At 36.6% G+C, this 14,463-nt stretch overlaps 1 protein-coding gene across 17 annotated transcripts in view; it reads left to right on the forward strand.

Moving 5' to 3' along the window:
- LOC5576362 (heterogeneous nuclear ribonucleoprotein R) overlaps positions 1-13,120 on the forward strand; it is a 95,418-nt gene extending 82,298 nt beyond the window's left edge. For 8 of the 17 annotated variants that reach the window (XM_021837594.1, XM_021837593.1, XM_021837595.1 and 5 more), the window contains 2 exons: positions 13-214; positions 7,619-13,120. In XM_021837594.1, coding sequence (XP_021693286.1) covers positions 13-214; positions 7,619-7,631 — 215 coding nt within the window. In that variant the 3' untranslated portion in view covers positions 7,632-13,120. Of the gene's footprint in view, positions 1-12; positions 215-3,248; positions 3,723-7,618 lie in introns of those variants that run through there. The other 9 variants (XM_021837598.1, XM_021837602.1, XM_021837599.1 and 6 more) reach the window with 2 other exon arrangements.
- The last annotated feature ends 1,343 nt before the right edge of the window (positions 13,121-14,463 follow it).

Consider the following 14,463-nt stretch of genomic DNA (forward strand, 5'->3'; position numbering starts at 1 on the left):
TTGATCACACAGGGGGTTGGTCATGGACGTGGAATCACAGCACGTGGCCGAATCGTTGGGCACCGTGGCAACAGCAACCGCCCGGGGGTCCTGCTGGGTCATCGAGGGACCGTGGGGGCTCCGGTACCAGTCGGGGCGGCGGTGGTGGTCTGTGGGATGGGTCTCACTCTCAAGGGCGCTGGGTGCCACGTCATAACGCTACCAAATATACCAGGTGAGGACGGCCAGCTTTGATTTCTCTGTTCTACTTTTTTTTGTTTTTCTCTGATAATTTTATAATTTGAAAACAAACGAAAAAAAATCGAAAAAAAAATCAACTAACCGAGTGATAATAGCAGAAAAGGATATAAAGGAAATGAAAAGCAAAACAAGCATTAAAAGGACACAAACAAAAGAGTCAAAAGTAGGAAACAATTGCGAAATGAGATGTATTTTGTAGGCGTTACGTTGTTAGGAGTCTGTTGATATTTGTACACGATGAGGAGGATCGTATAGGTGCAGTAGTAGAAGCAAAGGAAATTGTTGATAGAATCCGTCTGAGCGTAGCAGGCGGCATGGAACAAAAGAGGCAGGAAGGTGGCACGATCATAGCACACTGTGCCGCTGATCGTGCACTTGTTTATCGTTTATTTTACTTTTGTTTCGCGCATCGGATCGCCGAAGCGAGAGTTCGCGAATACGCTCACTGGACTCGTCGGCTTGCCCATAAAGTAAGCCGACATCGTTCCGAAGCGGCTTTTGCCGAGCGTCACTTCAGCACTCTTGAGCAATTTTATCTTTTAAGAATAACGTTTATATTTTACATTTTATACGTTTATTTACTCTAACACTAGCGAATAGAAGAAAACACATTTGTAAACCTGATATATCATCTATTGTAACACAAATTTAGCATTGTATAACTGAAAATATACAAACGAGAAAAAAAAATCGAATGAGAATAAATATGTAGATTATACTTAAGTTAACCCGTAGTGCGTAAGGTGTCACATATGCACACACAAATTAGTAGTCCAAGTCTATAGTGTAATTGTTTATTTTTATGTGTCGAGGGCCGTACTATGAAGCTACAGTAAAGAAAAAAGGAATGAAGCAATGATCAATGTTAGAAGCAAGTTGTTTTGACGATGAATCGATTAGTATTTAAAACAAAAAATATCAACATCTCTTTTTACCCTATGAATCGAGAACGACACGTTGAGAAGAACTGAAAATTGAGAAGATATGAATTTATTAAGTCTGTTTTCGCCCTAGTTATTTTGCAGTTTTCACTTATTTCGTTTTTGTTGAACTTTCTTTAGTTTTTCTTGTTATTAAATTAATATTATCGACTAAATTCTAGTGTAAGATCTCCTCTCTCAACTCGTTGTAATCCTTCTCTAGCTCTAGTGAATAACCATCGAGCGCCGATCTACCGAAATCGCTCGCTATCTTCCCAGTGCTAAGCTTATCCAATGGATTCTAGTCTAACATGAAGCATATATTTTCCAAATTGCCAACATTGAAGCAAACATTTTTTAATAACCCGACTAACAGCAGAACACATGCTCATTTGTTCCGTCACCAACACACACGAACACTCGCATACGATCATACCCACAGAGACGCATCCATCATTCGGTGAACCCAAAATCCTGCACCGCCATGCCAGCTTTCCTTCATTTTGTTTCCGCAAGCATCACGTTAAAAACCGTGAAAACCGAGCAACCAATGCAACGCCGGGTGGTTTCTTCTGTTGCTCGGAAACCAAACAACCGTGTCTCTATTTATCCGCCAGTAGCAGATCATTTCCGTCAAAATAATAAACAACAACCAAATCAGTCAATTGAAAAAATCGCACCACCAGTCAGTGTTCTGATCCTATCCAACACGAAAAAAAGGGAAGTTGACCAATCAAGTTGACAATTTCGGCCAACCGTCTAAAAATACTAATCGATTCGTTTGCGCAATTTTTATTAGGGGAAAAATTTTGACGTTTAGGAAATATGTAGCGTACACAAACAAACAAAAAAGAACGAAATGCCTTATTAATTGAGCGTAGTAGCCATTAGGGTCTATCTAACGAAACTGGAAGGAGAATTAAACATGTTTATATAGTATCGGTAATAAGTAGTGAGAAGGGATTTTTCCTTTGTTTTAAGTAACTCCCTTGTCCCCCTCTATTCTATTATTTGTGTCCCCTATTATTTAGAGAAAAGAGAAAATAAATCATATGCATACACTTCGCAAAACTTAGGTTAGATAACAAAGAGAGATAAAATAAAGATGATTAATAAAAAAAATGAAAATAAACACAAAGCTTTTTGTGCGACTTTAGCATTGATCGAGAAGGATTTACTTTATTTTATTTTTTTCAACTATTTTCCACGTGAGCAAAACGCGCACTAGCCTACAACAACAAGTGAATCAAAATATATGTGTATTTTTTGTTTCAAATTTGACACAACATTTCTTCTTTATTCGGTGGCATTCGTTTCAAGTCGGCTCCGAAGTGCAACGAATGATAGTCGTCAGAAAGAAAGTACGATTTTATTTTCACTTTGGATTTGGATGCAGTACGCTATAAATGTTGATCCTCAGTTTGGGACTGTCTTTGTCCGGTCTATTTTGTTTTCGTTGTTTAGTTTGTTTCCTCTCAGTTGTTTTTCTTTCGTTTTTATTTTAAACTCAATTGGCCACATCCCTTCATATTTGTATGTAACTATTAGCGAAAATAAAACCAAAATACAAACAGACCGAGTTTGTCAAGAACACACGATCCGTCCTTCTTTCCAGGTAAGTGCCTACAAAATTTTCTTGTCCAGTTTATCATAGTTTTATGTTTACATTCCCACCGGAAACGAATCCCTGTTTGTGTTAGTTTTAAATGTTCACTCTGATTGTTTACCATTGACGTCAACTTAGTAGTTTTGAGTGTCTTCGGTTTTGTTGTAGTAAGAAATCTTTGTTCTCTAGCTTCCCATTTATATCTGTATCCAATTCTCTTTGTGGAAATAAAAGGTATTTTTCTTTTCATCCGTCTTGAGGACAGTAGAGGACACCGGCCGTAAGACGAGCGACATTTTGAAATTTGAAAATCCGCTTTCAAAACGACATTATACACTATAAATTTAGCTCGATCGTAACAACACACACACACCGAGACGAAGCTTCGGCAGTGAAACAACGCACATTATTTATTTTCTTTGTGTTGATCAGATGTTTGATTTTCATCGTTTCCAATTTTCCGATTTTTACATGACCTCAAGAAAAAATCAAGTTCCAATCGTACAGCGGAGACGGCCCGGACAGGCACGGTTACTCGTCGTTTCGCTAGAGAGCAAGATTAGTCGAGGCACAAGAAACGTTGCGCCGAAAGAAGCAAGAAATCGCTCGCGAAACGGAAGCAGCTTTCAGAAAAGGCAGATAGGGATTACTTTAGGCACTCTTTTTTGTTTTCCAATTCGTTAATTCCCATCAAGACTTGAGTTTCGGTTTATCTTGGTCAAACTATTGTTTTTCATTAATTACGGGAGATTTTGTTTCAAATGAGTAATTCAAGGAGACACATTGTTTAAAAAAAATCCAAGAGGTTAGAGAAATTCAATGTTGAATATGTCAATGGATAGGGCTTGCGGCAGATTTGTTATTATTTAATGAGCGAAATGATAGGATTTGAAAGCTAGATACTAACTTTGTACTATTACGGAATACTAAATTATATATTACTAACAATTGAAAGGAGTCTCTGCTGATTTCATTTTTTCTTGTTGTAGAAAAAGTATTTATTGGTGAGTTCTACACTTGATGGGTGTAGTCATCTGTCAACTGTAATAGACGTTCTACAGATGCAACATTTTTGCTTTGATGGCTAATATTCAACTGACCGATCTTGTCCTAAATTTCATGACGATCTGGAAACTGGAATCTGTCTGCTTGGTCCCACGACACTGTGTGGTAATTGTCACTGTAGATTCGGTATAGAAGCAAAATAGTAGTTGTGTAATAACTTTTTTGCAATTTCTCATCGTAATAGGCTGTTTTTCTTCACGCCTACCTGTCATGGAACAGCCTACTTTCCTGCACTTATGTATGCTGTGCGGGAATAGTCATTACGCAACTGAAACCAGTGCTGTAATGATTCATTACGCAACGCTTTCTCACTACGCAACTGTTTTGAGTTGCGTAATGAATCATAACACAACCATTTTTCAGAAATTGTAAAATAATGATGAATGCATTCCGATATAATTTCTGATACCCTCAAGTGGTCTTATACGAAATTGCAAAAAATGTTGTACGTAACTCGTTGCAGAACTCGATTTTTTACAATTTACGACTCGTTCTGTAAAAATCATTATTCTGCAATTTGTTGCGTAATCTACTATAACGATACAGCATTAATCAATACAGGGAAGTAGACCGTTTCATGACAGATTGGCGTGATGAAAAACAGCCTATTACGATGAGATATTGCAAAACAATTTCGTAAATTACCACTTCAAAATATCAGAAATCATCGGATGCATTAACCATTATTTTGAAACTTCTTAAAACAGTTGTGTAATGAAATAGCATTGTGTTATGAGTCATTACGCAACTGAAATAAGTTTCGTGATGAACTATTACAGAAATCGCATACAGAAACCTTTACCATGACTTTTTCAATGTTACTTAAGAGGTGAACCCGCCTGAGGCTGAACGCCTCTATAATAAAGAAAATCAAAAAATCAATGTTACCACAAGGTTGAAGAAAGACCTCTACACGGATATACCATTGTCGCACCGCCACCAGACCGGATCGCGCCAGTGAGACTCGCGACGCGCCTCAACTCGTCGCATTTTGAAATCAGTTTTTTAATGTGGCGCTGCATTCTTACGATTTTTATGAACACAGCGCACTATTCACATATTAGCTGCGACACTCGGGGCCAATAATTTTAAATAAATGTTGGTCTTAATTTCTACCGGATACATAATACTTCTTCAAATGTTCGACCGTCAAAACCAATATCATCTGTGAAGCATGCAAATAGGGTCCTAAAGCCCTGTCCCAATTTTAGTACCAAATGTTTAAGTTGTTTTACTAAATTTTAAATGATTTGAATCTCTTCTGTTTGTTTACTAAATTTTTAAATGATTAAACCCAAAAACCAAAGTTTTGTCACACCCCTTGGTATAAACTCAAATATTGGATATATTTTGTTTTCCGTGTCCCTTCCGAAATGTCAGATGGGAACATCCTCAGTGTTAAAACTAAAAACCCCAATTCGTGATCAAACGTCAACATCTTACCGCAAAATCGCTAGTGTTTGGAGGTGATTTTAACCTCCAACTTGCCAAATAACCTCCAAATCACCACCTCCAAGTTAGTTTTAATAGCCTCCGTTGTATGAAATATGGTGGCGCGTCGATCGTCGCAAGTTTATCGTTAAACTGTCAATATAAGTAATGCTTTCGACTTTCAATCCAAAGTGTGCTGGAATAAGGGCATAAGTCACATGATCGATTTCTCTTCATCGATCCTCTCTTCTGTGAATAATATTGACAAGATGCAAATTTTTCAGCATTTTTTCACTTCAGACCGCTTGGCAGCGAAGCAATCTGGCGTCCTGAGGTGAAAAATGCTTGCATCTTGTCACCATTATTCACAGAAGAGAGCATCGATGAAGAGAAATCGATCATGCGACTTACGCCCTTATTCCAGCATATGCTTGCAATCATTACGTTCGTCTGTCAAGATGTTTCCATAGCTACTTCTTTTAACTATGTGTTTTAGTCTAAAAAATAGCTTAATAATTTATGCGAGCAGTCCTAAAAAAAATATATATTCGAACTCTCCATTCATAGACTCTGTATCGTGCTATTCGGAATTTGAATCAAGGTGTTCGGAATATGAGATAGAATGAAAAGAGTGTTCAGCATTTGAATCAAAATGATTTTTCATACTTTTAAGTAAACACAATACTACACAAGTGCTTAAATAAAAAAAATATATCGGCACACTCAACAGCTAACACTTAGGTTTGGCAAAGAAATTAAAATTTTCACAAATATCAACAAATTTATGCCTATCAGATACATTTGATTTTACAGTTGTATAAGTCAAAACGGTATTACTGAAGAAGATCTCACAGTAGTTTTTGGCTCCGGGAATACATTCTTGCAAAAGACGAAAGTTTCTTCTTCAGTATACACTATAGGTATTGTACAAATATTTGGCTATTTGGCATTTCAGACATTTGTCCAATGCTTGCCGTTTGCCTATTATTTGCCAATTAAGTTTTGCATTTTTCAACATTTTTGAATTTCACTACGAGCCTTGTTTTCAAATTTCTCGTGAGCGAGAGTGAGACAGCACCAACACAGGGCTCGCAGTAAAAGTGAAGAGAACAAAAGAATTATAGCGGAGTACACATCCTTATTGTCAGTGCACGTTACACAAACATCCGACATATATTCGGTACAAATATTATTTTTTTGGCAAATATTTTTGGCCAGTACACACATAACAAATTACTTTTGCGATTTTTTCAGCTCAAATAATCGTTATATCACATTTAAACTTTAATTTAAAAAATGAGTCCAAATTTGAACCTTGACACATTTGACTATGTGCACATTTAATTGAGAATGACGAATCTCGGTTAATTTTAACCGAGATCTGCACAGCCGAGTAGTCAGCAAACAAATTTACTGGGATCTCGGGAAATAAAAGCCGAGTATCAGTAAATTGTGCTTCGTTGCTAAGCAACCGGATAATTTGTTAGCTGAGTCTCGGTTAGCCGTCAAAAACGCTATAAGGGTTTGACTTTTTAACAACAACAGAAGTTGTTGTTATCTAACATTCTTGTAGAGACACGAAAAACATAATACACCAAACATTTGAGTTTAAACTAAGGGGTGTGACAAAATCACATAAATCGTAATAAAATGTTTTTTGGACCTAAGCAAACGAGAAACCTTTAAAAATCGAGTTATCATGTGTTTCTAGCCTAAACTTAAGCATTTGGTACTAAAATTGGACCAGAGCTTTAGGTCCTTATTATTCTACCGTTCTGATTTCGTCAAAAAAGTAATGAATGTGAGTATCAGAATTGAGTGTGGTTTATTAGATTGACGAGATTTCCGAGACGGAGCAAACAATTTTGCCAGAGTTGTCATTAATTCAAATGAAAACTTGAAACGTTTAGAGCTGCCGAACAGATTTGCCTGCAGTTCTTAAAGGCAAGCTGCTGAAAAGAACAAGGCTTTGATTGGATTGAGCTGCGCATAAATGTAAACTGACTAACATGTAATTTGTCTGCTGATATCCGAGAAATTTACAGAAGAAGCGCGGCGTCAGCTTAGATTTGGAAAATTATAACAGTCAATCGAATGCAACTTCCGAAGAAGTGTTAGCAGTAAAGATCGATAAATTGCAATTTGAAAAAATGAAATCAGCAGGGATATAAATCAGGATAGATTTAAAGAGATATACTAATCGCTGAAATAAAAAAAAAGTTCTAACAGCCATAATTCATCTCTCCTTTTCTCTGTTTTTCTCTTCCACCACAATCCGCTCTCAACTGTGCTCTTCGACACTGAAACAAATTTCCGATTACGTTTCGTATTTGACCATTCCGTTCCCGCCGAGCAGCAGCAATCGGTAAACGTAAGTTCGACGGAGGTCACCAAAATCAAGGGGATATCAAACGGCGCTACGGAGCGGCTGCAGCAGCAGCATTAGGGAATCTTGGTAATAACTGGGGCAGCCAACCTTTGCCCCAACAGCCCCTCGGAACCAACGGTGGGGAGCAGTGGTACACCGACAGCACCTACTCGGTGTGGAGTTAAACCAACAACGTCAGCAACTCGTATCAACAACTAAAACACTTACACAAACTCACTTCGAATGGAATTTTTCACTAACACACTCATTTACATAAACACACACACACTGGATCGACATCAACGGTTGATGGTATGGAAAACGCAGTCATCATCGCCCAGGCTACGATTTTTACTAATACTAGTAGAATTATCTAAAACAAGCAAACAAAAAGCAAGTAAACAATTATGTAGCGATTATTGGTTTATCAAAATTCTCGGAAAAAAAAAATAAGAAAACCAATGCGAAAAGCTCTCACCAATACAATCGTAGCTACACTCTAAATTGCAAACGTACTACTACTATACGATTAACAGTTTCTTTTAATAATGGAATAAAACACGATTAGATCGCTAATTAAACTGTATAGAAAGCAACAACAAATATCTTTTGCTAATCATCAAGAAAACAATAATAAGAAAACGGTAAAAATGACTGAACTTTCATGATTCTTAATATTTAAGATATAGAAATTTAAACAAAATCAGCATAAAGCAAATGAATACGGTAATGTAATCAACACAGTTGTAGGATTTTAAAATTATTCAAACATTCGGAACTTTGAGATTATGAATCGCAAAAGTAACCTTTAAAAGATAAAACTCGTATTAGGCCGATTTGATTTGGAACTCGTTTCGATTTCTTTGGGTTTCGAATTGATGCGGAATCGAAACCAACACAAGCTTACAAGCTCATTAACATAAATACACACATACACACCGACGGAGCGACACGTTGTGATACACACGAACACACCGCCACACATGCAACCTATCGTAGGAAAGGGCTACGGGGTAGATAAGCGAACGTGATAAGTTTTCGTTTTTGTCTTCGATGGAAGCGAACGTTTCCTTCGGCGTTTATTTGCCACACTATTACCAATATTTTCTAATTGCTTATAACAATGCCTAAGTCGTAATAAGAAAAAATATGATTAAAAAACCACAAGCAAAAAAAAATCAAACTCAAAGTGAATAAATTTAGTTAGATTGAAAGTTTAACCGTGCTTCAAAATTATGTCGAAAATAGGAAGGGGAAACAAAATTACAGGAAAAAGGGAAAATAATCGTTTTGGAAGTGATCGTGTTCGGAAAAAAATGACGTTTCGAAGAAACATTGCAAACTTTTATTTTGGTGACTCTTTGGCAAAGCAGAAGTGTAAATAAACTTTCGGAAAGTGCGAAATCGTGTATTTAGTAATAACGGGAAAAAATTAGAAGAAAATTCAATTTGGATGGTTCTCGAAAATTATAAAAAAAAGAAAACAAGCAAAAATATAAGAAACATACTAGTGATTTATTTTGAATAAAGAAGATTAACAAACATTTAAAAAAGTATATAAAAATTAATATGGTGAAATGTGATTAACTAAAGAAAAGAAACAATTGTATAAAAGAGAAAAAAAAACTTGTAAAATTTGAATGTGTAGGATTTAGGCTCTTCGGGATGGAAAGAGATTTATCAATTTGGCTTGACGGAACGCGAGAAACAAAACCAGTGATTATCAAAAATCTTTCAAAAAGAGAACTATGAAGCAGGAAAAAAACGAAAATAACAGAAGTGATACGCGACAAAATTCGAAATTTTCGGTGCGGCATGAAAAAAAAACACACAAATTCGGTAGTGATTGAACAAACGTTTGGGTTAAACCTGAAGAACAACAGTGTGAAACACGAAAAATTTAAACTTTGAAAAGACTAATCGAAATTAGTTCAGTTTTAGGCAAAAAGAAGAACAGTTTAGGCATCATATTCGGATAACTATCGGTACCAAATCGGCATAGCTTTTGGAACGTCGGAAGCGAAAGTAGTCTCACTAAACCTATCTGGCAACACTTATTGCGGTAAACACGGAGTGACGGCAAAAACTCAGTAGGTAAACACGTAATGCTCACCGCTGTCGTAGCGTCGTTATTATTCTTATGTTCAAGACGTTAATTTTTATAATAATCATTTAAACTGAAAACTGGCAACACTGTAAAACTGATGTATGGCAAGCTTCACGAATTTTCCAAAAAACAATAGTTGTTTCAGAGAATACGCAACAGTGTTCTTTTTAATACCTAAATATATTTACCTAGCGCTGGAACTATAGTGGAGTTAAAATCAAGTTTTGTTTAGTTAACTTTGTTATTTGTTGATTTCAAACACATTATTTCAAAGCAAACTTATAAAAAAAAGAACAACCATAGAAGAATAGCAGAAATCGTTCAATGCAAACTAGACCTTGTTGTAAGAGAATAAAAGCAAAATCATGCGACCGGAAGCGACGAAGAAGGCAAAAAGGCCGACGTTTCGGCTCCAATAAAACGCCACAAACAGGCTGAGCATGATCTGGGATCGAGTCGCCTTGGTATTTAACTTTCAATTTGCCAGAAAACACTGGAATGGTGCCCCAAAAAGCTGCCTTAAACAAAATTTACACTCGACAGGAAACAAAACAGCATAATTACCACACGCAAACACACTAAAAGCGGAACGGGAAGAGAGCGTCAAGCGGGAAAGCGAACAAGAGACGGTGAAGAAGGCACGAGAGGAGCGATACACAACCGAAGCAAACAAGCAAATTAAAAAGTGGGAGAAAAGACTGAATGAAAATTATTTCAAATTATTTAGAAGAAGGATTAGGAGGAGCAGGAGCAGAAGCAAAACAAGAAGAAGAACGTTTCCGTTTGGAGAATGCAAAGACAACGATGGCGGCAATGATCGTCCAGAGCCGCCCATTTTGCACAGGAGCCAAGATCTCTGAGAAGCGCGAACGCGGAGGGTCAACTCTGATGTCGGAGGACGCCAGACGCGAATCGGAAGGACAAAACGCAGACTCGTCAACCCCTTTTTCAAATAGTGTGCTAGGAACGTTCGATAACTATTTGTTTTTCTGTCAAAATCACGGTCGAAACCTGTAAAGAGAGAAGCAAATAAAACGCTAAAAGTGAAAGAAAGTAAAATTATGCAATATTCAATCATTATTTTTAATATTTTTTTTGTGTACGTTCTAAAACTCAAAACAAAATATGTAACCGAGAAATACGATTGTAAAAGTGAATCGATAAATTTAGTTGTAAACAAGTTTTCCAGGTCGACAGAAACGGATCTAGAAAGGTTTTCGAAACACGTGCAAATCATGGTCTGAACGGCAGCAGGCCGTGCCCACCGATGACAACTACGCCAGTGTTGCCAGCTACAATATTGAAGTCCTCTTTGTTTGATTTCTGTTTTTGTCAAAAACTAAAGCTCGTTAACCTTTGTTTATCTATTTGTAGCTAGTAATTTTCAGTTACTTCTTTTTCGTTACCTTTTAATCGTTATCTTTCTTAGCCATAACCTGTACTTTGTTTTTGTTCACCATTGTTGGTTAAATGTTTCGATTCAGTTGGTGGCACTTGCGGTTGCCTTGGGCGAGAATGGTCTACTGTCAGGACGGACTCAGCGCGTACGTTCGGCGGAAAAAATAACCTAATTAAATAAATATTAACTTTTAGATGTTATTCTTAATTGTACGCGCTATACCGAGAAATGAAAAAAAAAGATCGGAACAATTATTGTGAAGAAGCTACTAATAAAGGAAAGAAAAGAAAATCAAACACTGACAGAACTAATCGAGACGAAATAAAGGCAAAAAACGTGAAAATCAGAGAATGCGAAAAAATATTTGTATAAAAATATATATTGAGAAGTTATTATGTTAATTATATATTTTTTATTTTATATTGTATTTTGATAACGTAAATTTTAATTATTTTAGATAAAATTACCTTATTTTTAGTTCATACAAGAAGAAACCTGCCCAGCAAAATAAGCAAAAATTAACTGTTTCCAGAAAAGGTAAATCAGAACCCCATGAACGATTTCCACCTTCTACCGTTTATAACGAATAGAAAACTTCCCTTATTCAAATAATTCATTAATTTTAAATTATCCAAAAGCCTCCACACACTATTTTTATTTAATTTTTACAAGGTTTAATTTTAAAACGATACGTCTACGTGAAGCAACATACAACTTACATAACCTATTGCATACACACAACTACAAACCCTTTTTCAATTTTCATTTTTGAACATGAATCTAGTTTAGCGAACGTGGTCCAAAACAGTTGAACTGCAAAACAAAACAAATGTGGAATCGCAAAAACAAAAGAAGCATAATATATTATTCACAGAATTTTAATCTTAAACATAGTAAAGCAGACTAGTTTTAATCTCCTTATCTAAACAGAAGCAGAAATGCTCAAAGCAGAACAAACTAACCTTTTCAAATGATCCCAAGCAAAATAGAAGAACAACACAAAAACCTTATCCAGAGACAGAGAACGTCGGATAGCAAAACAACTGCGATGATTATAGCCCCCTTGATTTAAAAAGCAAAGAACATTTACAATGGTGACCTCGAATCAGAACGTCGTTCGTTATCATTTTCACCAATCACACTACTCAAATGAGCGAAAACTGAGAGCCATCCATGGATAGAACACGCCAGTAGCCAGTAGGAGGAAAGAATGTCACTCGATCCTAGAAGAAGAGACACCAACAACAACCTCATAGCAGGCAGCAATAAAGCGAAAATTCAAGAGAGAGAAGTATAGGAAAAGATACACCAAACACAGCCACCAACAGTCAAAGCCAACTTTGTCCAGACGCCATTTTATGTTCAGCCAACTAAGATTATTGTTTCTTGTCCATTTAAGTTACTAATACCGCCTTCATGTCAACTTACATACACATTCGACCCTGTTACCAAAGCATTCTCTTCTGCTACTCCGCGCGCTGACTTTGTCCAACGGGTACAGCAGTTTTTGTTCTTTCCTCGCACATTCCCTGACCTTTCCCATGTTCACAGTTTTGTTTTGTAATGTCGTTCGATGATTCAGCATTTTTTTGACTTTATTCCATTTCATATTTATTTTGTGCTCTTACAAATATCACTCTTCACTTCAAATCCATTTTTCATTTTTGTAATTAACCAAGCAGGAAAGTTATAAAGAGATTTTTTTTATTGTTTTGAATCACCTTTCTTCTGTGTCAATTTCCATACTTTCATTTGGATCTGGTTGGCAATTTTGATTCGACACTAACACACACAAAGACACAAGAACAATGTACGTGACATCAATAGCGGCGCACTTTCAAGAAAATGAACAGCATAGAAAGCAAACAAGAAACATGTAAGAAATACCAATGCAAGCAAAAACAAAAAGATCCTAAAATCTGAAAGTGATAAATTGAAATCAACCTCGGAAGGTTCTTGTGAGATTGATCATCAACATTTCGAACGAATACAAAATAGAAAAATAAATCCACAGGAACGTTCCACGTTTGAAACATTTTTCAACACTTCTGGCACTTATCAAATACCAATTCAGCAAAGAACAAGCTAGAGAGAAGAAGAAGAAGAGCAAGCAGAGTGCTCCCGAGAGAAGACAGAAAGAAGAGAATAATAACATGAAAACAAACACGTAACGAATAAATAAAGATAAACAACCTTTGTATCTTCTCTATATACGAAAGAAAAATAAAGGAAAATAAATGTTACAATGTGCACAATTTCAAACGGTAGATATCACAGCCGTGTACGTATAATGACAAAGCTACTTCTCAGCTTCGTACGAAACGTCTTTATGCGAAATGGGTCAGCCTCCCAAAATACCAGCCTATGTACAGTATTAATTCAACCATATGTTTTCGTCTATTAGGGGTCATGTACAAATTACGTCACGCTCTAAGGGGGGAGGGGGTCAAGCCAAGCGTGACAAGCCTTACAATATTTTCGGAGGACTCAGCTTAGCTTAGCTTAGCTTAGACTGACTACACATATCAATGGTTGCTATTCCGTGATTGACCGAAGTCAGTGAAAATGCACAAAGAATCAACTAGAAGTTCGACTGGGATTGGCCATAATCTTCTTCAGTGTGCATAATTCAGTGCCTCTATTTATACAGGGTCAATAACGGCGCCGGCCACGTCCTTGCAGTCAGGTGGGATTGGGGGAAGGAATGTTAGTGTGTAACCTTTGCTTTTTGGAGACCGTGTTTGCCTCTGCATCTCCACAAAGGTTACTGGGAGGGATGTTTGTTAATGGGGAGGATCGTTGGGTCATAGGATTCACTTTGATAAGCGATTAGACCATGATAAACAATGATTTGTGAGATATATACATGCTTATACGTAAATATAATATTTTCATTTGATATGAACAATTTCTATGTAGAGGAAAATTATGCCGACACTTGAGGTGACGAACCATTCAAAGTTTGTTGAACAAATACCTAAATGTAACATTTCTACAGCTGTCAGGACGAAAGCATGTGTTATTATATTTTACTCATTTGAAAAGAAACAAAAAACTCGATTGGTTGGGACATCATAGAACACTCTTATTCTTATGCCGACACTTACAGTGGCGAACCATCCAAAGTTTGTTGAATAAAGTGAACCTTTCGCAAGTCTACACTTGTAGTGTCGAACCATTCAAAGTTTTTTTTAATTACAAAAATAAAGGTATATAAGGGGTGTTCTGAAAAAAAAAATGTTAAACATAAATAAATCATGAATCAGAGTTTGTGTCGACACTCACAAAAGCAAGTCGCCCCGGCAAAAGCAAGTGTCAAGGTCGAAA

Source organism: Aedes aegypti, chromosome 1, assembly GCF_002204515.2.
Source record: "Aedes aegypti strain LVP_AGWG chromosome 1, AaegL5.0 Primary Assembly, whole genome shotgun sequence".
In the NCBI taxonomy this organism is placed as follows: Eukaryota; Metazoa; Arthropoda; class Insecta; order Diptera; family Culicidae; genus Aedes; species Aedes aegypti.